Consider the following 25,214-nt stretch of genomic DNA (forward strand, 5'->3'; position numbering starts at 1 on the left):
ATATACGAGCTCGATAGTGTCCAAGGGGGTGGGGGGCTACATCCGCTAACGGATGGGGTGGGGGGCTACATCCGATAGCTGGAGGAACGACTTTGACCGCGACGCACAAGGTACAAAGTCACTGGTGAAGCAGCCAGTCCAGCTTTGAGCTGCCCCGCTCTATAAATCGCACTTAAACCCACCCTGGCGGTGGACTGAGTCCAGGAAAACTGGAAGAAAATTTTGGATTTTAACGGGCAGAGAATCATCATATTAAATCGTCACAAGACTCGCCGCAATTCAGTGCTAGATTTGCACGAGTGTTGGACAGCTGCAGCCGACTTCAACTTCTTTGTCAGGTTCCGTAAATAATGGTCAACAAACTTGGACCCGATATTTAACCTTCAACCGTCTTCCGTTGCTCTGGGCTCATCTGCACATTTGCAAGATTAATTCGTTTATTCTGTCAACATTAAGCGTGTTATACACAGCAGTTCAGTAAATGACTTTGTGAGCTGGCTTCTGTGCAGTGACACCAACATGTCACTTACCATAAAGCTAGTTGTTAGGAAATTAGTTTCTATCCGCACGTCCTGATATGGAATTGTGAGTAAAATTGGGACACGCCCGCAAGCAATAATAGGCTACCCAAGCTTTTTAGAAATCCTGGCAACAGTGCAATACTTCTCTGATCCCCCTCCTGGGATTGTGGTCTGTTCAAACAGAACTGTTGAGAAGACTTGTAGTGTGGCAATCAAAAGGACAACCTTTCGAACAGCTGCAACACCTCTGGCAACTCGAGTGAACCTTGTTTTCTGGAAGCGATACTGGCTGGAGTTGATGAATGTCACTGTCCGTATTGGTGTCCTCGCCATAGCGAATGTAATATTTGTTCCTCTTAAAATTTACAGTATTTCAGAGGGACTCCTTGGAAGGTGACCAACATAAACTATTCTTAACAACTTTGAAGCGCGTTTTTGTACCCAGTGGCACAGTGGACACTTGGACAAGGTATCAATTTCCTTGTCCGGGGTTTATGCAAGCCAAGAGTAGGCTATGGCATCTTCATGGGAAAACTGGGATTGGCTACTCTGGAGAAGGACTCTCCTCGTGCTTTGGGTCACCTGTCTCGGGACACACGGAGGAGAGGATGAAGCTTTTAATGCAGAGGTAATTGGATCATCTTCCCCGAAACTGTTAATGTTCAGAAAGTTCCCTGTGTTACAACAATGCTGTAGTGTTTATACAAAAACTAGTTTTAATGTATCATAATATGCTGCAAAACGCATACAAATTATTTTTTTAAAAGCTCTCACCAAATCCCAGTTAACTTTTGCTGACATTGCTATTTGACTGCCCATCTTTCAAGGGAGATGGCCGCGAATAACCTTGACAACCTTGCGCTCAAAATAACAATTGGTCCAAAATAACAATTATGTGTTATTTTCTGCAAGAAAACCTAAATATATGTTTGGTCAAGTTTGTTCCACTCTTGAAACAAAAAAGTCAGATCACTATTCATGAGACATTCATGATTGCAAATTGGGCACTTTTTTTGAACACACATTTTGAACTTAATGACCCAGCTCATTCTGTCTGAGGAACTCAATCCAGCACACCAAGCTGCATATCCTGCTCATGACTAGCTGTTCCAATATTAACAGGACGATCCCTTGTGCGCCGCCAACAGGGTCCTCCTGGGTTGGAACCTCTCCCCAAAAAGGCCATGCTGCTAGCCAAACTACACAAATCTTACTCATTCACTGACACACTGACACACTCTTGCAGTCTGCACCATATGTGGAAAGCTGCTGTTCTTAGAGGATCTCTGGGTCAGGTTAAGTAATCCCACTGTTATAACCACATTCTGTAAGCACATATCCATAGTATTGGTCCAGCACTTTACCTTCCTACAGGTAGGGTTGTTTTGCTTTCTTGAAATACTACAACAGTACCTGGAAAGATATCTGCATCACTGACTGAGCCATGCTCATCTCACTAGTTGCCCCCTGCTTTGGACATAAAGTATGAATCAACTGAATGATTAAATGTTGGGGGGGAATAGGCAAATGCTTTCACGGTTCATTTCCAGACCGTCACTCTTTCTGTCTACAGCAACAGGCAGTGCTGATTCCCAACCTGCTCCAGATAGGTGAGAGTAAGCTGGGATTTAGGCTAATGTTTGGGGCGGAGAGCTTAGCAATTAATTAACATGTGTGCCAGAGGGAATCAAATGTACCAACAAGTGTGTAGAGAAGAATAAACCCCTCTAGTTTTCCTTTACAACACACCAACTGAATGTGGAGGGCCAGTTTCAATCCAGCGGAACAGTGTTGAATGTTTGTAATACCCTTTCTCCTTTGTTATTGTATAGGTCTGTGTTTTTGTGGACTTTGTCCCAGCTGCACCCACTTAACCATGCTGTGTTGACTTTAGTGCTTAGCCTCTCCCGTCAGGTCAAGGCTTAATGAAGGGGTCAGTTATGCACACGTTGTTTCTTTCTCTCTCACGGGCCACTGCAGTTGAGGTCGGTTGTTGACTAATAAAAAATGTTAAGCCACTTTGAAGTCATAGTATTAACACGTAGCCACGTGAGGCAGTCTGAACCACCACAATCTGCCTGGATCCTTTGCCAGCACATGTGTATACACGTTTCTCACACCTGTGGGGCCTGTGGCAGATTTGACAGTTATACCGTAGCACCTTTGTGCTAGCTGGAAGGTTCCGGTGCTGTGAGAGATCAGGAGATGTTCTCCTGCATCATCATGGATGGGAAATGCAGTTTTTCTTTTTTTCAGACAGGCCAGATGAGGTCTACTTTTTATTGCCCCAACTTTCACAATGGACTTACCACTGTCAAATACATATTTTTTTTAAAAAAAGTGAATGTGATTTTATGTGACACTAGACTCTCAGAGCCCTGGTAACCGTGCCGATGGTGTTCTCACATGAAATGATGTGGCTGCCACCAGACCAGTGTGGCCGTGTTGTGGTGGTGCAGTGTGGGACTGGGTAAGTCTCTGGGGTGTTAGGGTGTGTGTGGTGAGGCCACAGTGGTCCACAGCCTCTCATTGTTGGCCTGGCTCTCAGTAGAACCTACAGCTGGTGTGAGAAACGGAGATGCGCTTTTATAAGGTATATTACCAATATTATAATGTAATAATAGCATTATAATACTATAATATGGAATATTTAGGAGAGACAATGTAAATGTAAGACAAACCCATAAAGGTGTATAGAACATTCTTGTCACATAATAAATCATTCACTAATGAATGTAGGACAGACTCTTAGATTGAAACACTGTGCTGAGGAAAATCCAATATTGTCATTAGTCAATATGGGTCGGGCCAATGCGTGCCACTGCATTCTTACCTGAGTTTTGGTTGAGTGCATTCTGAGTGAGGCAGATTGGTGACTAACTCGACTGAAGGATTACAATGAGGAATGAGGCTCATACACAGGTTGTTACTGCTGACCTGGCAGCCATTGTTTACCAGACATAAAGACCTGGGGGCCTTTCTTGTCCCAACGAGCCACATCCTGGCTGAGTATTAGCATTGTAGTGTTTAGGTGGTAATGGGGTCTTTACTTGTAGTCAGGGAGACCTGTTGTCTGAGGGATTGTTTGAAGAAGAAAAAAATCTGGCGCGGGGTGGAGACTGACGAGAACAGGCAGCCTGTTAGTCAACGCCTATCTGCCAACGTCTGTCCTTAAGGTGTGGGTTGGTGTTCACCTGAGAATTTCAAGCTTTGTGTGTGTCTTCGCTAAACTGTTACACTTAGCCTATAGCTGATATTCTCTCTCCATTCAATTCAATGTAAAGGGATTCATCGGCATGCAGGAATAATATGCATATGAGCTCAGCTGAGATCTGTCTTGAATGGATTCCCTCCTTTTGCATTTTTACTGAACTTTCTCACTGACGCTATGGTCATCAGCTCCCTCCCTGAGCCTACAGCTTGACCTATCAGAAGAGGCTGGACTCCTACACTGTCTGATGAACAGACATGGAGTGGGAGTGTTTGAGAGCAATAAATGATAGAGAAAGAAAGCGTGAACTAGGCGGCTTGCTCAGCTGTACTGCATGTGATGGGTAAGTGTGACAGCTGTTTTCCAAATGGGACACAAACAGAGGAGATACATTTAGGCCTGCAGGACTCCCAGGCAGCTGAGGAGCAACAATGAGAGCTCTTGTCTGGAGAGGACTGTTTCAGAGTGAAAAGAGGGAGCGAGAGGGAGAAAGAGAGACCAGCCTAGAGAAGAGGTGGAGAGGGGCTAGGGTTTATTAAATCTGCAGAACACAGGAGGCCGACTATATTGCTTCCTGAAACCCTATCTTTATCCCCAGTTTAACCCTTAACGTTGGCAGAGCCAGCCTCACTCTATTTCTGCCTATTCATGGAATCTGAAGCATGCCTACTCTCTGTATTCCAACCAGTTCCTTTGTGTTCCCTTGAGGTTGCCCGTCGCCATGGGCAAAAGCAAGCTTTCATCGCCATGGCGAGAGGTAATGAGTAGCGATGAGAACGGGAAATGCCATTAACCTCTAATGGTGACTGTCTTCCCTCCGGATCTCTCTCTCAGTTTTTTCTCTCTCTGGATCTCTGTATCTCTTTCTTTCTCTCTCTCTCTCTCTGTTTCCATCTCTCTCTCTACTTTCTCTGTCTCTCTCTCTGTCTGTTTCCATCTCTGTTTCGCTCTCTCTCACAAGACACTCCCTTACAGAGGAGGGCAGTGCCGGTGTGTGTTTTTTATTTCCTCCCCTTGTCTCTCTCTCCTTCATTTTACTCTCTCTCTCTGCTGGAGGTTAGGACCAGAAGATGGCAGGCTACCAAGTCCAGGGAATAAAAGCATTCTCCATTTGTTAGTGTCTTGGCTGACATTGTGTGGGACACAGACACACACACACACAACCACACACACCGAGTTAGGCTCGTTTTACAATTCCTTGTGAATTGCTGGATTCAGGGTGCCTTTTGGAGCTGAAGGAGCTGCTGACAGGGTGGCTGATTGGACTGAAGGAAGTCCAGCACTTCACTCCCCCCTGGAACCATAGCCGTGCTTTGTATTCATTACAGATGATTCTTAAAGGTTAGGGTACAAGGCATTTTACTTTTTAAAAGGGTTCTTTCATATATCTATAATGTGGTGTAGCCTATTTCTCTGCTTCCAACGCCCTTCAATAAATACTGTCCCGAACTATGCCAGAGAGAATAGAAACCTGGTTGTTGTGTATTTTACAAGCTGGGATAATATATTTTCCGTCTTGTATGAACACACCCCTTCACCTCCTACAACCTCCAGAACCCCGGACTCAGATTGTGGGAATGTCTGTGTCCCACAGATAAGGGTTTATCTGGTAGATAAGGTGGATCCCACCTCAACCAACTATAAACCAGCCATTCTCCGCTTCCACCCATATCCAATGAAAATATAGGGAAAGTATCTGCCTGAATTTGTATGAAAGAGAGAGAGAGAAAAATATAGAATGAGGGAAGCAAAAAAGAGCCAGCCAGTAGGGGGTTGAGAATGTGACAGGAAAGAGAGAGGAAGTTGATATGAGAGAGAGAATGAAGGGGAAGAAAGTAGGAGAGGCTGGAGAGAGTGTCTCTCTTCAAGGCTCTCTCGTCAGCCGTGTTTCCAGAAGCAGCAACAGCAGCATGGGATCTGGGGGCTCCAGTTGGTGCCCTGGAGAAAGAGGGGTTTACATTCAGCCTGTGCCCAGAAACAGGGCCGGCTATTCAGTCCTGGTCCACAGCAGAGGGAGGGGACCACAAAGGCCAGTGTCTTCTATAAGCAGGGGGGTTGGAAGGGGGAGGTCATGCCAGCCAGAAACCAGAGGGAGCCCCAGCTACCCAGGCCTGGTTCTTAGCTAGAAGTGAAGTGGGAATTATAGCACTCCTCCCCCTCCTCTCTGCTCAGTCCAGTGCCTGTATGGTTGGGATAGGTCCACTTCTAATCTCTCCCCCCCCCCCCCGGTAATTCACGAATGTATTGCTCTGGGAGGAGGTGTGTCTTTCAGAGCTTCTCAAGATGTCCATGGTTGCTTGTGTGACAGGGTCAGAGATTGTTACTATTCTTGTGTAAATCACGTGGCCGCTTCGCACACGCAGTCTCACAAGGCAGGCTTACAAATATCAGAGGAGTGACATTCAACAAAAGTGTGGCCATTCACACATCTCCCTCCATGTGGCTTCTGATTTTTTACTAACAGATGGAAGTGGTGCAGAATGAGTCACGGCAGAGAGATAAAACATCTCACTGGATGTTCAATGGCTCTTTTGAAGATCAGGAAATGTATGCCACGTGTTGCCCGTGTCTCTTTTTACTCCCTGGTTCATGCACTGGGATTTATCATCTCTCGGACACAAACTGCTGTCAACGAAATGGTGTCTTAGCACAGCTGTTTTTAATCAAACTCAGAGATGCATAAAGTTAACCCGCTGTGTTAACCCTGCTCTCAATCACTAGCCCTCTTATTGCCTCCACATTGGTTACAGCAGGCAGGGCGATGATTCAGCAACCACAGTATAGGGTTAATTGTGCTTATTACAGTATATGTGTGGGGGGCCTTCTCATGTAATTAGCACTAATTACATAATTAAAGATCAGTAGCCTCCTATACAGTAGCGTGGGCTTCAGAGAAAAACCAACCCTGCCTCTCCTTATCCTTTAGCCTCTCAGGCATATCCCATCCGCTGAGGGTTTTGAGGGGTGGTCGTTTTGGTGCGCCTGATTAGTTCCTGATCGCTCTCTTTCACGATGGTTTAGCTGATAGAGTTCCTCGCCCACCCTGTTGAATGTCTCCATCTGTGGATATATCTGCCGTGACGCTCTGGCACAGCCTGTGGTGGTATTATATATCCCTTTAACAGGTGGAACGGTCAATCTGAAGTCTGTGATTGTATCAGGTTTCTCCCTTCATGTCTTCCTCCCCCACATGGCAGTTACGCTGTTCTGTATGCCTATTAAGCTGCGTTTAGACAGGCAGCCCAATTCAGATCTTTTTTTCCCCACTAATTGTCCTTTTGACGAATCAGATCAGCTCTGAAAAACATGTGATGTGATTGGTCATAAGACCAATTAGAATTGGGCTGCATGTGTAAACGAGTCCTTAGCAGTGTACACTCTGCATAGTGTTAAGTTTCTCTCTCTCTCTCTCAGTCATGGCTGCGGATGTATGGCTACCTACCTCAGGCCAGCAGACAGATGTCCACCATGCGGTCAGCTCACACCCTTTCCAATGCCGTCAGCGACATGCAGCGTTTCTACGGCCTGCAGGTCACCGGCGCGATGGACCACGGCACGGTGACGTATGTCACACTTCCTTCCCTGTTGTGCTCTGTCGTTACTCCCATTGCTGCCATCCTAATGCTCCCGAACCAGACCCCTCTCTCTCTGATGCCTATGGGGTCCAATCATGTCAATGGATTCATTTCCTAGTTTGTAATGGATCTGTGCAGTATGAGGGAGACGGAAGGATTTGAGCTTTGGAGTGATAAGTTAATAGGAGTGTGAGGTGGTCTGGTCTGGGGTGTAGATAGCAAAACCCCAACAGGGAGCAATGTCTTCCTATCTTTAGGGGCGGCCTATCTTGAACCCACAGATCAGTTACTGCACATAAAACGCATGAACTTTTCAATGGTACAGCACCTGGGCTGGTATCACGGGCAGTGTATCTCATAAAACCTCAGTGTGACACTGTATAGAGGAGTGGGGAGTGTAACCCTGACGTCCTCCCCTAGAGCCATGCGGAGGCCGCGCTGTGGAGTCCCAGACAAGTTTGGGGGTCAGATCAAGACCAACGTTCGGCGGAAACGTTATGCACTCACTGGCCACAAATGGAACAAGAGCCACCTCACCTACAGGTAAATAACAGGATTTACTTCATCTTGGTCAATCTTAATCTATAACCAAATTCCAAATGAGTTTTCATTTGGATTCCTCCTCTTCCCTTGCAGTATACAGAACTACACACCAAAGATCGGGGAGTACAACTCGTATGAGGCCATCCGTAGGGCCTTCAAGGTGTGGCAGAAGGTGACCCCGCTGACCTTCGATGAGATCCCCTACCAGGAGATCAAATATGGCCGCAGGAAGGAGCCTGACATCATGATCTTCTTTGCCTCGGGTTTCCATGGAGACAGCTCACCCTTCGATGGCGAGGGCGGGTTCCTGGCCCACGCCTACTTCCCTGGTCCTGGTATGGGTGGTGATACTCACTTTGACTCTGATGAGCCGTGGACCATCGGCAATGGGAACTTACAAGGTAGGTGATGGATATGGATGGACACCAGTCTCTTGAGCTCTACACCAGAACCATTACATCTTGTACATTCATCTGAATTAAACGCAGTGTCCCTGCTTTCCTCTCTCCTCACCTACTTCAGCTGGTCTTTTCCTACCTTCCACTTGTTCAACCATAGTTGCCATGACAAACCACATCATCACTCATTTGTTGACATTTTTTGCAGTTTACTCCGCCGTTACCTCCATTAAACTTCAAAGTTAGATGGATGACGTCATACTGCTCTTACAGCTCCCACCGGCTTCCAAAGCCGTGTTTTAAGGAATGGTAGTATTATTTTTTTCTAAATCCGACCTTTTTTATACTTTCAATCATTAACCAAACTGGTGTTTTGCCCAGAGGGATCTTGGTGAGTGACGGAGGGTTTTTCCTGCCTTGTGGAGGTGAACGTTGTCATTTCCTGAGCCAGTCAGAGCAGAGGCAGATGGCAGATGATTGGTAATGCTTGGTGAGGTCAGGAGAGTAGGAGGTGTTACTCAACAGATCACAGAGAAGTCTAACTGCCACAGTGAGGGTGTTGAGGTAATTCCACAGTGGGAGACCAGTTTTTAAGTTGACCCTGTCTTTAACACCGTTGCATCCTCATGTAGCCTGGTTCTTTTAAACTCTCTGACACATTACTTTTAACGGCCTTTTAAACCACGACAATTCTAAAAGTAAAGGTCAACTAAGTGTTCGTGGCACATTAAGGACATTGTTGGCAAAGATTAAACACACTTGACAAGTGTTGTGGTTATTACACACTGATAGCTAACAAACCTACAAGTCTAAACATAGACAGGGTTATGTGCTGCTGTGTTCATTTTAGTGAGGAGGAAGATAGATAAGTTTGCTCTTCTGTGAGCCACATGGTTGTCAGGGTTACCTTACAGAGCCTTCTTTCTTCCCCCCTCTCTCTCTCTCTCCCTCCCTCTCTCCCTCTCCCCCCCTCTCTCTCCCCCTTTCTTTCTCTGTATCCTGTCGTATATTTTTAGAGTCACATGAATGTGATGATTCCCCACTAAGTCACAGATTGTGGTTGGAGGAAAAGTTGGAGGGGGGGGGGAGCATGAAGCTGACAAAAGGAGGAATGCTGAACATCTCAACTTCCTCAGATGACAGAAGCTATGACATAATGTAGTACCACACGATGCTGTCTGTCAGTATAATAGAGCGATCCCTACAGTCACCTCACCAACCACCCTCAGCCTTCATTTCAGACAAGATGGTCCACAGATCAGGTCAATTAAAACTGGAAAGGAATAATGTGTCATTTGCTGGGAAAGTACTATGCTAAAACTTAGAACCAACTTCAAAGGGGAACCTATAGGTTACAGTAGGTCAATTCAATTCAAGGCAATTTTTGTGTGAGTGTCCACAGGATGTTCTTTGTGGAGGGCGGTTGAAGTGGCGGTCACTATGTCTCTGTTGCAGTGACAATGCGTCACTGTCAGTCTGTCTGGTACAACGGCAGGCTTTGATTGGGGTAGGAGGAGTGCGTGTCTTGATGCTTATCAGAAGACATTAGACGTTAGATCAACCACTTTATCTACAGAGAGCACCATTAAAAACCCTCAACAAGCACATTTTTGTCCATTGACTTCATAACCCCAATGGGAGGATCTTACTGTCTGAACATGTGGACTACTGCCCCACCACCATGTAGTCTCAGTTAGAATGAGGTAACTGCGTTCCTCACTTGGCCAGCACTTGGGACCAATAACCAGGATCAAAATGGGAAAACCCCTTGACTTCCACCCCAGCCCCACCTCCAACCCCAGCCCCACCTCCAATCCCAGCCCCACCTCCAATCCCAGCCCCACCTCCAACCCCAGCCCCACCTTCAATCCCAGCCCCACCTCCAACCCCAGCCCCATCTACAACCCAAGGCCCAGCTTCAATCCAAGTCTCAGCTCTAACCCCCACCTCCAACCCCAGCCCCACCTCCAACCCAAGGCCCAGCTTCAATCCAAGTCCCAGCTCCAACCCCAGCCCCACCTCCAACCCTAGCCCCACCTCCAGCCCCAGCCGCACCTCCAACCCAAGGCCCAGCTTCAATCCAAGTCCCACCTCCAACCCCAGCCCCACCTCCAACCCAAGGCCCAGATCCAATCCAAGTCCCACCTCCAACCCCAGCCCCACCTCCAACCCCAGCCCCACCTCCAACCCAATCCCGAGCTCTAACCCCAGGTCCAGCTCCAACCCAATCCCCAGCTCCAACCCCAGGTTCAGCTCCAACCCAGCCCCAACCCCAGCCCCACCTCCAACCCAATCCCCAGGTCCAACCCCAGCCCCAGCCCCATCTCCAACCCAAACCCCAGCTCCAACCCCAGGTCCAGCTCCAACCCACGCCCAGCTCCAACCCCAGGTCCAGCTCCAACCCACGCCCAGCTCCAACCCCAGGTCCAGCTCCAACCCAACCCCAGGTCCAACCCCAGGTCCAGCTCCAACCCCAGGTCCAGCTCCAACCTAAGCTCAAGCCCCAACCCACCCCCAGCTCCAACCCCAGGTCCAGCTCCAACCTAAGCTCAAGCCCCAACCCAACCCCAGGTCCAGCTCCAACCTAAGCTCAAGCCCCAACCCCAGGTCCAGCTCCAACCTAAGCTCAAGCCCCAACCCAACCCCAGGTCCGGCTCCAACCTAAGCTCAAGCCCCAACCCAACCCCAGGTCCAGCTCCAACCTAAGCTCAAGCCCCAACCCAACCCCAGGTCCAGCTCCAACCTAAGCTCAAGCCCCAACCCACCCCCAGCTCCAACCCCAGGTCCAGCTCCAACCTAAGCTCAAGCCCCAACCCCAGGTCCAGCTCCAACCTAAGCTCAAGCCCCAACCCCAGGTCCAGCTCCAACCTAAGCTCAAGCCCCAACCCAACCCCAGGTCCGGCTCCAACCTAAGCTCAAGCCCCAACCCAACCCCAGGTCCAGCTCCAACCTAAGCTCAAGCCCCAACCCAACCCCAGGTCCAGCTCCAACCTAAGCTCAAGCCCCAACCCAACCCCCAGCTCCAACCCCAGGTCCAGCTCCAACCTAAGCTCAAGCCCCAACCCCAGGTCCAGCTCCAACCTAAGCTCAAGCCCCAACCCAACCCCAGGTCCAGCTCCAACCTAAGCTCAAGCCCCAACCCAACCCCAGCCCTGAGCTTTCTATTTTAGACACATTCTTTTGGAAGCCATGTACAGTACATGTCTGCCTTTCATTCGGTTACATAAGTCTACACTACTAGCTTGTCATGTTTCCAGTGCCTTTTGTAGCATTAATTAATGAAGTGTTCTGGCTCCTGAACCAACACACGGTTAGTTAGAGGATGAATAAAGACACATTGTGTGAGATGCTGCCTGAATGGCCTGTTCCACTCGTTGTCTGCCAGTCCCCCCTTGAGGAAACCGTCTAACTCCATTAACACTTCCTGCTTGTGGTCACAGCTCAAGTGTCAGTGGTGTTACACAAAGGGACTTCTCACTTTATTCACTCACTGTCTATTTTAGGTTTAGTCGTGACGAGGTGTATACTTCTTAAGTGCCTTGAGTATGATAATGACTTTCCTCCTCTCTCTCTCTCTCTCTCTCTCTCTCTCTCTCTCTCTCTCTCTCTCTCTCTCTCTCTCTCTCTCTCTCTCTCGCTCTCTCTCTCTCTCGCTCTCTCTCTCTCGCTCTGTCTCTTTCTATATTCTATATCACTCTCTCTTCTCTCTCAGGTAATGATTTGTTCCTTGTTGCTGTACATGAGCTGGGCCATGCCCTGGGCCTGGAACACTCCAACAACCCAATGGCCATCATGGCTCCTTTCTACCAGTGGATGGAAACGGAAGACTTTCAACTGCCCGAGGATGACCTCAGAGGAATACAACAGATATATGGTGAGTTGGCCCTCCATAACAAAACTACTGGTGTATGGACCTGAAAATGTTGACTGTAAGAGCTTTGGTTTTCAGTGTTTTAGTCTGTTTGGGCACTGCAGTATAACTGTATAAGAGTGGGGGGGTTCCAGCCCAGGGCACCCCTGTGATTAGAACCCTGATTTGAGTTGGAGTAGTCGGAGGTCTGTGTTTCCACTCTACATTCCTCCTGGAAAATCAGCCTACTGACTCACATATCCACTTATCTAGCTTGGGCAAAACCAGGACACAGCTACCAATTATGAGATCAGTTGGAGGACAAATCTCTGAGCCCCTGATTTCCTTTTAGTATTTTTGAGTGGAGAGTAACCTCTAACTGCTTTTCTTTAATGCGTTTATCACTTTATTTTCTGCAGGTCAGCCAGACGGTACACCCACCCAGGCTCTTCCCACGGTCACTCCTCGCCGGCCAGCCCAGCCAGACCCCAAACCCCCCAACTCTCCACCCAACTCTCCCCCCAAGTCACCCCCCAACTCTCCACCCAACTCTCCCCCCAAGTCACCCCCCAACTCTCCACCCAACTCTCCCCCCAAGTCACCACCCAACTCTCCTCCCAACACTCCGCCCAGATCTCCCCCTAACTCTCCCCCCAACGCCCCACCCCGAAAGCCAGACAATCCCCACACGACTGACCGCCCGGACCACTACGGCCCAAACATCTGTGAAGGAAACTTCGACGCGGTCACCATGCTCAGGGGAGAGATGTTTGTGTTCAAGGTAAGGACCTCAGACTGCCCCCACACACACATTAGATGAGTTGATTCAGTCTCAATGCTGCTGGTTGGGACTGATGCTCTTGGATGGCTGCATGACCTACCTACTGTCACTAGCTGGCTACCACCTGGTTACTCTGCCATGCACCTTAGAGGCTGCTGCCCTATGTACATACTGAAGTCTTGGAATACGGGTCACTTTAATAATTATTGCATACTGTTTAATCCACTTCATATGTATATACTGTATTCTAGTCAAGGCCTATCCTATTTAACTATAGCTGTACATATACTATTCTTCAGATATACTACATATTCTATCCATATATTGTCTATATGATCTATACACCCTGTCATATATATATACAGTATATATATATTTATACTCCAGACTCCGACATCGCTCGTCCTAATATTTCTATATTTCTTAATTCCATTCTTTAACTTTTTAGATTTGTGTGTATTATTGTGTATTGTTGGATATTACTGCACTGTTGGAGCTAGGCACACAAGAATTTCGCTACAGCCGCAATAGCATCTGCTAAATATGTGACCAATAAAATGTGATTAGATTTGATCTAGTAGGTAATTTGATCAAAGGCTGCTCGTATTGCAGCCAGTGAGCGTGATAACCATGATGCTGTCTGTCTGTGTCTCTCACTAGTGCAGTAAAAGCTGCTATCCCCAGGTTAGGAGCATCTGGAGAGCCTTATATGAAGGTGGATCAGGGCCTGGGTTCAATTGGGCCCTAAGCAAGCTGTAAAACCCCAGAGACGTTCTATTTTATGACATGGAGCCCCGTAAAGAGGAGAGGAGCAGCCCTCTCTAGGTCTCAGATGTGCCTGAACAACTGCAGGACCAACCAGTCCAGGGCTGTGGAGATGGCTCTCGTTTGAACCATTTGTTAGGCCATTTGCCAACAGCTGGAGAGAATTTCACTGTTTATGCTTCAGTTGAGGTGGTCAACACTTCGTATGAAAAGAGCCGGTGCTTGACTTGGGCAGGAGCTCGCCGGAGCTGAGTACCGGCACCTAAAATGTTCTACTGCTTGAACTCCTGCACTACTTATAGAATATTAGCTCAAAAGTACTGTGGCGCTCCTGCACTACTTATAGAATATTAGCTCAAAAGTACTGTGGCGCTCCTGCACTACTTATAGAATATTAGCTCAAAAGTACTGTGGAGCTCCTGCACTACTTATAGAATATTAGCTCAAAAGTATGGTGGAGCTCCTGCACTACTTATAGAATATTAGCTCAAAAGTACTGTGGAGCTCCTGCACTACTTATAGAATATTAGCTCAAAAGTACTGTGGAGCTCCTGCACTACTTATAGAATATTAGCTCAAAAGTATGGTGGAGCTCCTGCACTACTTATAGAATATTAGCTCAAAAGTACTGTGGAGCTCCTGCACTACTTATAGAATATTAGCTCAAAAGTACTGTGGAGCTGCTGCACTACTTATAGAATATTAGCTCAAAAGTACTGTGGAGCTCCTGCACTACTTATAGAATATTAGCTCAAAAGTACTGTGGAGCTCCTGCACTACTTATAGAATATTAGCTCAAAAGTACTGTGGAGCTCCTGCACTACTTATAGAATATTAGCTCAAAAGTATGGTGGAGCTCCTGCACTACTTATAGAATATTAGGTCAAAAGTACTGTGGAGCTCCTGCACTACTTATAGAATATTAGCTCAAAAGTACTGTGGAGCTCCTGCACTACTTATAGAATATTAGCTCAAAAGTACTGTGGAGCTCCTGCACTACTTATAGAATATTAGGTCAAAAGTACTGTGGAGCTCCTGCACCTACATGTAAATATAAACAATACCCAAAATGAGTGCCGGCACCTATTTCAGTCCAAGTCAAGCACTCTCACTCTACTGTACTTGGAGTTGGATGTCTCTTTTTCTCACAAACTGCCATTTGCCCTGACTTCAGTTATCTGTCTCTCACCAACTGTCTCTGTGGGAGAGGGCGGAGGGGGTGTACGCTACAGGCAGCATAGAGTTGAAGGGGTGTGACGAAAAGAGTCATCTTTGACTGTGCTGTGCTCTTTTGTCATCGGGCTTTATTTGAAGTACACATGCATTAGATTACGATTGACTGTAACGTCACAGAGCCATCTCCTGCTAATGCCCTCAGCCTATTGTAGGAAAGGTACCATCAAGCCCAGACTGTCTCTGACATTGAGCAGTGTTCATAGTAAATAATATCTGGTCAGTTCTCTTTTCTCTTGTCTGCCAGTGAGGCTCCACAGTCAGTACATTTGACTAGTGGGGGTGGGCTTTTTTCAGAATGGTAATTACACTTCTGTTATCCTCTTCTCTTCCTGCCTCTCCATGTTCACAGAAGATTGGAGTAGATTGGATGCAGGTCTGCTTTAAATTATGTTCTGTTCACTAACAGGCTGCGCTCCCCGCTTCAAGGACAAAGACAAGAGCTGGTGCCACGAAGATGCAACTCTTAGCTTTTACCATTAATGCTGACAGCCAATGCTATTAACTTACCACTAATGAATGAGCGTGCAGATCTGTGAGGTCATTTTTGGAAAGCACTCCTAGGCCTACACTGAGAGGGCGATTTCCCTCTTGAACCGTTTCAGACATGTTTTGTGCTGACTTAAAACAAACAGAGCAGTTCGACCAGTTTAACTACTTTATATAAGTCCTACTCGTAAAACGCTCCTCATGCAACATGCAGCAAGCCCATACCAGTTCCCACAGTAATTGGACATGTGATCTGCTCAGTGCTGTGGTCGTGGGTATTAATAGCCTTCAAGCATTAGTTATTTCATTGTCCGTTCTGGCAGGCTTGTCATGTAATGCAGGCATTCGGGTGCGCTTGGGATCCCGACCACCCAGCAGCAGGCTTCTCCTGAACCCCAAACGCTGCTGGAACAGAGCCTGTGTAGAAGTCGGGTGACAGAGAGAGTACGGGCTAGAAGCTGTTTCCCTCACCTTTTAAATGGAACTTGAATGTGCCCTCTCTTTCTATAGACGGGACCCTACCCTCTCTTTTAGACACCGCAGAGTGTGCCGTGGTGGTGATATGAAAAGGGGGGAGTGTGTGGCGTGGAGAAGGGTAGGGGGGTTAGTGGATGTAGAGGAGGGGGGCTGGGTGTTAGAGCAGACGGTTTCATTTTAGAGGCCCTTGGCTGCGTTCCTGGGTCTGGTTTAGATATTAGACATGCCTGAAGTCATCTCAAGGTCTGGGCCTGAGCCAAAGAGATGGAGGGAATGTGATGGTCAAGCTCGGACGCCCACCGCACCATGTGACTAGGGACTTACTGAGGACACACTGAGTGAGAGAGAGAGAGAGTGAGTGCGTGTGTGCGGGGATGTTTATGTAGTGTATGCGTACGTTATGGAAGTATTTCTCCTATTGATTGATCCAAACTGTTGAACGTAACTGTGAAGACTTCCTCCTCCAGGCAATGTGCTGAACAGGCTCTGATAGAGAGGGGATGTTCAGGAACTACCAGGCACGTGGCCCATCATGTTTGGCACTCTCTGTTCCTCTCTCCCATACGGCTCTACAATTTATGGATTGCATGATGGTACTAAACTGCTGATACTCAGTGCTGTGTCCATATCTGGCATGCAGGCAGCAGCTCCCAGCTAGGTCTGGAGCTCCAGAGAGCCATGTCACAGGCAGGGTCACAGGTTAGAGGTCATGTTGAGCATTAGAGCTCCAGTGGATGTGCCATCTAACGGCTCTCCCCGCTCTTTTTCTGACAGGGTCGCTGGTTCTGGAGGGTGCGGAGGAACAGGGTGCTGGACAACTACCCAATGCCCATTGGTCACTTCTGGAGGGGACTGCCTGGGGACATCGATGCAGCCTACGAGAGACACGATGGGAAATTTGTCTTCTTTAAAGGTTTTTGTTCTCTCCTAATCGTTGTACCTCACGTGCACGCACACGTAAGACTATAGGCTAGCGCACGCACACATGCACACGCAGTCAGTCATTGTTGTTTTTTAAATGAGGGTTAAACAGAAGAGAAATAGTTCAACTCAGAGGACCGAAACTGTGTTTGTTTATGTGTTGAAGTAGCAGCAATCACAAAACAACTGAACGCTTTGGTTACACTGTAATGAAGCAATGTTGCTGATACTAAAATAGATTCACAAACATTGTTTCAGTCCTCTGTGTGTGTAGTGCGTGTATTTTATTTTCACGCCAGTGTGCCTTGGAGCCGAAACCTGAAGCTGTTAGTGTTTTCCACATTACAATTTAATTACAGTTGAGTAGTGAGTAAACATTGCTAGTTCCACATTAACACTTATTTTTGCAGACAATAAGTGTTCCTTGATCTCCACATTCACTTCAGCTTGGAGCCCCAAATGTATTGTAACCCCGGATAGTATATTATGGACAAACGGTCTTTGATAAAAGAGATGATGTTTTTTTCGAAATGGAAAAGATAATGACATCGTTAAGTTAAAATGGGAGGACTGGAGATCCCTAGAGTTTTGTGCTAAAATGCAATCGGATTGGGCTAGACAGGAGATCTCCATGGTGGCAGTGAATGCTCATTGGCTCGAGCTGTAATCCTCCCCAGACCTCCTCATTCGGTCACAACTACCTCTTTCCTCCCTGCACCGTTGCCATAGAAACCGTCCCATGTCCACTAACATTTAGGTTTTTCACTTAAATTTTGGATAATTTTCCCTCATTATATTGACATAAAAAGAGCTTTCGCTGCTATAAGGCTTTCTCCCAGAACTCATTGCAGCTTTCTATTGATTCTCCCACCCCCCCCACCCCACCTCCTCCCCAATTGATAAACCACACATAATAATATCCTTAGGAGAACCAACACAATATGATTTGTCAGTAGAGGTTATTATAGATCCCGCTGGCATCTCTTTGTTCCATGGGTTTTGTAACCAGAAACAGTGAAAGACAGATGGAGGTAGTGAAACCGCTTTTTGGGGATACATTTGAGGCTATAGTTCTTTAAGACAGCTGGCTCGCCCTAAAGAAAGTCTCCAGGGCAAGTGATGTCATTGGCAAGGCCTTCTGAAATTTGGATGACAGCCATAGGAAAGAAACTAAGGGACAAAAAAGTTGGCCTGCCACATCTGGCAGATGTGAGTGAGAGAGTTGCATCAGCCGTTTGTTTCCAGATGCTGACTGCAAAGGTTTTTGTTTTCAATGAAAAGCTGGGCCAGGAGAACAGAAAGCAGGGCATGCAGATGGTGCCTCTGTGTCTAACATACTGTAAAACAATAAAAAACGACTCGCCATGTCCTCAACATTTCCACTCGAACCACTTCAAATGCATTATATCTAACCAAAGCTGTGCATAAGCGCAATTTCACTCTCTATAATGTCTGTTATTGGCGCATGCTAGCCAGCGAATAAACAAGACTGTAATGTAACGGCAGGTTAACAGTTTCCATAGCGATCTCTGGGTTGATGAGTGGTAGTTGTTGGAAAGGGAAAGTCCCTATGCATTGCTCCACAAAGGACCGTTAACCACGAATGCCTTTCTCCTTCCCTCCTGAATTATTATGTCCCACCCAATATCTGTCCTCCCTTTTCTGTCATCTCCTTGATGTATGTTCCCCCACATCACTGTACTTCTCCTCTCCTCCCCCTCCTCTCCTCCACCTGTAGGGAATAAGTACTGGTTGTTCAGGGAGGCAAACCTGGAGCCTGGTTACCCCCAGGAGCTGACAGACTACGGCAGGGACATCCCCTATGACAAGATAGAGACAGCCATCTGGTGGGAACCATCAGGTTTCACATACTTCTTCAAAGGAGACTGGTAAGGAAGGAACTCTCCCAGTTATCTGTTAATTGTTGCCCTTTTCCACGTTGACAGATGGTAGTTTCCATCATGTGTTCACTACTGTAAATGGTCTTCTATTGTTTTGGCTTTGGAATATGTTTTTGCACGATTACGATTGTGTGATCTCTTGGCATGTAAGGATGTGGCGTCATCTCTTTTGTGCTGACTGCTTTGGCTTAGAAGACACATACACTCTGAGTTCTATTTGAATGCCTGATTTAACATAAGCTCTGAATAGGGGTTTGACATACTGTTATTCTCTCCCTCTCGTCTCTAGGTACTGGCGCTTTAACGAACAGTCCCGTGCGGTAGACAAGGACTACCCCAAGCCAATCAGTGTGTGGGGCTCTGCGGTCCCGTCCTCTCCCAAGGGGGCTTTCCTCAGCGATGATGGAGGTGAGAGAGGCGAGAGGGTGGCCAGGAAAATGCCAGTAATGAACACTCTGAACAAAGGAGAAGGGTGGGTCTGGTCAATAAGAGAGAGAGGCGGGGCTTAGTGTAGGCAATAAAAAAAAGTGACATCTTGAAAGGATGAAGAAAAAGACAGCGTTTTTTTTGGCTGTCTTTCTTTTCCCCAGAACTGTACTCTATTTACTGTCTCACTCAATGCCGTGGATAAGTATTTGATTATCATAACAGCGTATTTAGTACTTAACATCTTGCCCCTGTCTTCCCCTCACAGCTTATACATATTTCTACAAGGGATCCAAATACTGGAAGTTTGACAACCACCGGATGAAGAGTGAGCCGGGCTACCCTAAATCCATCCTGAGGGACTTCATGGGCTGCAGTGTGGACCTGGACCCAGACAGAGACGGGGACACCGACGCAGGCCGCAAGGTCCCCGACGTGGATCGCCCGCCCTTCAACCCTGATGCAGGCCGGGACAAAGACAAGGAGAAGGACAAGGAGCGGGACAAGGATCGAGACCGCACCAACGATGTAGACTATAAGGACGAGAGAGAAGAGGAGACCAACGAGGTGGACGTGGTGCTGAAGATCGACGAGAGCGAGACGCGCACTATGAACATCATCATGGTGACAGTACCCCTGGTCCTGGTGCTGTGCATCCTGGGACTGATCTACGCCATCATCAACACACTGAAGAGGAAAGGAGCTCCCAAACTGCTGGTCCACTGCAAACGCTCCATGCAGGACTGGGTGTGACCTCAAACCCACTTAATAACCCCCCCCCACCTGAATCCTATCCTCGTTCCTCCATCTTCTCATCCAAAACATGGTAGTAGAGACATAAGTGCAAATACGTACACACATATGCATACACACCCTCACACACACAGCAAACATAAACACATACTCCTAACTCGTCCCCCTCCCATGGTGCTCTCCCCAATGAGTTGTCTGTAGTCTATTTATATCAGAAAGTTTGCACATAGTTTTTTGTTTTTGTTTGGTTCATATTGTGTGTGAGTCTTTTTTTTTCTGAACCAGGAAGTGTCTGCATTATTCTCTCTCTCTCTCCGCCCCGTTACAGGGGGTTTCTCTGAGAAAACTTCCATCTGGTTCTTGGATTAACCTTTGAAAGGGAAACAGAGACAAAACAGAGCGATAGAGAGAGACGGCAGCGCAGAATGAAGGGAGTGAAGGAGGTTTGATTCTGTGAAAAGCAGAGACCCCCCTTCCACTCCTCCTCCCTCCCTCCCATCTCCTCCCTCACTCAGGACTCCTTCAGCTGAAGCAGGCCTACTGCAGGTCAGGTATCAACAGGAGAGAGAACAGTGTAAACAGTGTCACTTTTTGAACTGCAACTCACCCAATGCTTTTTATCACTACACCTTCCATGTTGAACAGCCACTAACTGAACTTTTGGTTTTCTCATCTGTTTTTAATTCAAGGGCACCATGGATGATATTGGAAATGTTGTCCATACTTTATAGACAACTTTCACAAACGTTTGGGTTATTCAACCAAACATGGTCCCGTGGTGCCTCTTTCATTGCGAACCTTGTTTCGGTCCTATTAAACCGTGGCAATGAGAGTTTGAGTTGTTATGATAGGGAAGGGTTGGAAAAGAAAGGCGCATCTTTCCCAAAAAATGTAAGACAAAGGCAATTCACTGTGAAATGACTTTGTGTGGGACTTGGGGGAGCAGTTGAGGTACTGAGGAAGGAGAGAGACGGGGTATTGAATGAATATCCACTGGGCAAAATCTGGTTGAATCAATGTTGTTTCCACGTCATTTCAATGTGATGATGTTGAATCAATGTTGTTTCCACGTCATCTCAATGTGATGATGTTGAATCAATGTGGAAAACTGATTGGATTTGCAAAAAGTTATCAACGTAAGGGAATCTAATTTTCTAATTTTCCCACCAAACTTTTAACCTAAATCCAATCCAGCTAGCACATTGGGAACGAAGCCATACGTTTTTTAAACGTTCTGAGAATGGAAGTGAACATTTTGCCTGTTTTGGGAACGTTCATTTTTAGGTTGCTGGGAGGTTGCGAGAACATTTTACTATGGTTCCCTGAAAGTTTTCCTGTGAGGTTTTGTTTATGTTCTGAGAATGGAAATGATAGGTTATTTGAAGGTAATTAAATAAACTTCTGGGAATAATACTTTTAATACCACTGCTAGCTTAGGTTAACTGTTTTGAACTCCAAGCACAGATAGGACACATGTTAATTCATCTTCTTATGATTAGGAACTTATGATCTTTTGCTTTCTATCCATGGAATTAGTCCTTTGATGCTGAGAACGTGTATATGTTTTTAAATAACATTCTTAGAACGTTCTTTGACGTTACTAATGTTTTCTTGTGGTTTTTATGGAACCTTTTCTTAATGTTTCTGAGAACATGACTTTAAATAGAAACATGAGAAAACCTGTAGAAAAAGTCCTTCAGAAGTACCGAAATTCTCACAGAAGAACTTTGTTTCATAACGTTCTCTGATCGTTCTGAGAACATGGCTTTAAATAGAACCATGAGGAAACCTATAGGTACTGTTATGATGCAGTACTGAAATTCCAACCTAAGAAACATGGTCCTCAGAACGTTGTGTGCTAGCTGGGTACCCTGCACCATTCCCAGAACATTGTGAGAAGGTTTTATGCAAAAATAACCATAGGACAACCACGCTCTCACCAAGCTCCAAGAAACATATGATTCTCAGAACATTATGTGCTAGCTGGGAATGACATGCTGAAATGTTTTGTTGATTTCATGTTGAATTAAAGTTAGTTGACAACTCAACCAAAATTAAATCAAAACTAGAGTTTGAAATAACGTCTGTGCCCAGTTCATAAGAGATTGACTAATGCTTTTAATCTGAGAAATATTTCGAACAAATGATACTTCAGCCTCCACTGAAATGTATTAATAAATATAGTTCAAGTAATGTACCACACAATGAGCCCTCTCTCTGTAATACCCTCTCCCCTAGATTTAAATAGATTGGAGGGCCTCTCGCTGAGCTTGTTCTAGAGAGTTAGTCCTCTGAACATACAGCTAATCCTCTCATTTAAAAACAGCAGGTGTATTGTTCAACCCCAGCCTCAAGTCTTAAGCCTTCTCTGTACCAAAGCAGGCTTCTTTTCATTTTCTGAGAGGTCCAAACAGAGAGACAGACTTTACCAGAGAGGGAGAAGGGGGACAAGAGAGGGCGTGAGAGGCTAGAGATCTACTAAAGGAGCTCAAACACAGAAACCTTATCGGTTAAGTATTTGGGAAGGCTTACGGTCTGTTCCTGGATTGTGTTACCCAGATGTTGGTGATTGTTGGAAGGGGTTGGGAAGGCTGCAGGGCAGGCTGAGTGAGAGACCAGAGGTCCCTTCCTACAGCTGAGTAGGGCAGTAGGGGGAGTGAGGGAGAGGAGCTCACTGGGGACCCTTATTGGCACTGTGTCATACTGTATGACCCACATTCACTAGCTCCAGAGAAGGAACTGTGGAGTCTATTATGATACCAAAGGGAAATAGTAGCATGCAGTGTATGTGACCTCTTTATTTCTCACATTGTTATGTATTCCCTATGCTCTTCTCTTCGACCACTAAGGCCTATGTACAGTACACATATGTCAAGTAGATTTGCTAGCAGCCCTCTAAAGATACTGAGAAAGGTGTTGCTGTAAAGTAGAGATAGGTCATTTTATACTCATATACCTGACAGGTTTCACTGTTTACCATCTGTCAAACAGTAGTTGTGATGAGCATGTCTGTCTGAGGCATTGACGGAGGTAGGGGGGGGGGTGTACAGAGGATGCCGTGAGATGCTCCCATAATACCACTGAGATGGCGGATGGCCAGTTAAAAGGGCTATTATAAATATTCTTGACAGCGGAGCGGAATCACAGTCATGAGACGTCCTGCGTGTGTCAGTGATGGATCCCGCTCGATGGGGTTGCTAGGAGACCCAACTCCGTCCCATTGCCCTCTCATTGTGCTGCGAGGTTGAGAGAGGAGTTAATCAGAGGTAAAAGCCTTCCCTCTCTCTTCAACCCCCTGCCTCCCCCACCCGTCCCCATCCACCCACCCATCCTGTCCAAATCAATGGGAACTCACCATCAGCAGGCCTAGAAGGTATCTGGACACACTCAAAAAATGCTCACTCATTGTCTGAGACACAGTCCATGCCTTACTCGCTCTCTCTTTATCTGGGATAGCTAGTATCTTTGTGTCTGTATGGAGTAGACTATCTCTGCAAGTTCCAGGCCGTAGTGGCCTATGTGGCTGTTTGTGTTCCTAGTATGTCTATCTCTTAGTGTGGATTTATTTTACAACTGTTTCCCGGTGTGTCTGAGACATCTCCCCAATAAGACACTGTAGTCCCCAACGATGCCTGCCTAAGAACTAGCTCGAGCAGATGCAACAGAAATGTGGGAAATTTCACAAAGGATATGCCTGCTTGAAGTAAACTAGAGCCTTTAAAAGAGCACTCTGGGATTGAGTCCAAGACTGCTTAGTTTTGTTTAACTTTTTTTTTTCTCATGCAATGCAAAATACAGCAATGAAAAATACAGTTATGAAATATTATGTCAGGGAATGATTGAGGTATCAACACTCTGTGTGTATGTGTTTTGTGTGAGTATGTATATTGTCTCCTTATAGCCTTATAGTAATAACTTCTTCCTCTCGCTCTCTCTCTGTTGAACACCACTCTACTCTTCTGTGCTGGTCTGGTCCTCTCTGAAGCCCGTCTAGGCCCAGCCTTGGCCCCAGGGGGACTGTAACAATGGGCTCTCTCACAAAGTGCAGCATTGTCCTCCATGCTGTCATTGCTCCAGCCCAGAAGGAAGGCAGGCTGAGCCCTAGGCCAGGATCAGGAAGCTTCCTTTCTTTCTTCCTTCCTTCCTTCCTACCACAATCCCACTCTCTCCCAACCCCACAGCTCTGTCCTGGTCAGGGAGGGAGCAGAGCAGCCAAGGCAGTCTGATGTTTTATATCCAAGATAGAGAGGAACACAGCAGACTATGTTCATTCTATATATTCCATTAGTTGTTGTTTGTGGCCAGTGCATTTCACAGGCATCCTGTACTGTTGCTTCATATCATGTCTCACAGTTAACCACTAGCTTGACAAAATTGTTTTGTTATTCATTGCAAACAACAACCACACAGGATGCCAAACTGATCTTTGTAGAGTGAAAGAGAGATATGTTAGAAAGATGACATGGAAGACATGTCAACAGAAAGGGGTTCAGTTTGATCCTTGCTTTCAATTTCTCAATCCTCTGTTAGATGTTTGTCAGATCCAGAGGTTGGTGGGAAGATGATCGATGCGCTTTGACTGAGTCTCGATGCCTCAGCTCCAGACACACTCAGTGGGTGTGCATCCCTATCCCAGAGCGCATCTCACCTTACTCACTCAGCTGAGCCTGATCAACTGAAACCACATGCTATTAACTCTCAACTGACATACGGTAGACTGCTCCTCCCAGATCCTTGGAAACCCAGGCAACTAAAAGCCTACCAGGCTATGGCAGCGCAGCGTTACATCTCGCAAATGCTTTAAAAACGTTACAGAAATGTTGTGTGAAAGTTACTACCCGGGCAATGCTTCAGTGAGTTCGTTTTTTTTCAAATCTCACCATGCCTATTAACATTGATGGGATGAAAATAAAAAGTTAATTTGTCTGTATGATTATCATGATTATTTGTAATATTAATTTAGAATTTTTCTTTGAACTCCGTATGATTCTTTTTGTACTTTTAATAACATTCCGTATGTGTTTTTATTTTATTTTGCTGTAGAAAGTGAAGATTTTATACATTTGTGTTGTGTGTTCACCTCTTGTTGAGTGTGTTGACTATCCATGCTGGACATGTACACAATAAAATGCTCTAAAAACAAAGAAGTCTACTAGTCGAAAGCGATCCTGCATTTTCTGAACTATCCCAATGACCTACTCATGATGCGACTTTGTGTTTGATGCTTGGCACTGCACCAATACAGAAGCTGTGTGGGACCATGATTTATTTTGTCCACCATAATGTATGATTCCCAAATGAGGACTTCAGTAAACAAACAAACTGTATCCTGACAATGGTCCCACCCCTTCTTCAAACTCTCCCTGATCT

The 25,214-nt window shown here is 46.3% G+C and overlaps 1 protein-coding gene across 1 annotated transcript; it reads left to right on the forward strand.

The window, feature by feature from the left end:
* Positions 1 to 78: 78 nt before the first annotated feature.
* mmp15b (matrix metallopeptidase 15b) lies at positions 79 to 24,988 on the forward strand. The gene is made up of 10 exons (XM_036963332.1): positions 79 to 1,149; positions 7,147 to 7,295; positions 7,728 to 7,850; positions 7,944 to 8,251; positions 11,961 to 12,122; positions 12,518 to 12,879; positions 16,618 to 16,756; positions 18,503 to 18,653; positions 18,955 to 19,073; positions 19,360 to 24,988. Exons 1-10 carry the CDS (start codon positions 1,036 to 1,038, stop codon positions 19,842 to 19,844), a joined length of 2,112 nt encoding a protein of 703 aa, XP_036819227.1. The 5' UTR covers positions 79 to 1,035; the 3' UTR covers positions 19,845 to 24,988.
* The last annotated feature ends 226 nt before the right edge of the window (positions 24,989 to 25,214 follow it).

This window comes from Oncorhynchus mykiss, chromosome 26 (assembly GCF_013265735.2).
Source record: "Oncorhynchus mykiss isolate Arlee chromosome 26, USDA_OmykA_1.1, whole genome shotgun sequence".
Lineage (NCBI taxonomy): Eukaryota > Metazoa > Chordata > Actinopteri > Salmoniformes > Salmonidae > Oncorhynchus > Oncorhynchus mykiss.

What these genes read in the sequence shown, in the direction of transcription:
- mmp15b (XM_036963332.1), top strand. Translation starts at nt 1,036, where the DNA reads ATGGCATCTTCATGGGAAAACTGGGATTGGCTACTCTGGAGAAGGACT. An exon ending in AGGAATACAACAGATATATG is followed by an intron (nt 12,123 to 12,517) that starts GTGAGTTGGCCC and finishes TATTTTCTGCAG; the next exon opens with GTCAGCCAGACGGTACACCC. An exon ending in GAGAGATGTTTGTGTTCAAG is followed by an intron (nt 12,880 to 16,617) that starts GTAAGGACCTCA and finishes TTTTTCTGACAG; the next exon opens with GGTCGCTGGTTCTGGAGGGT.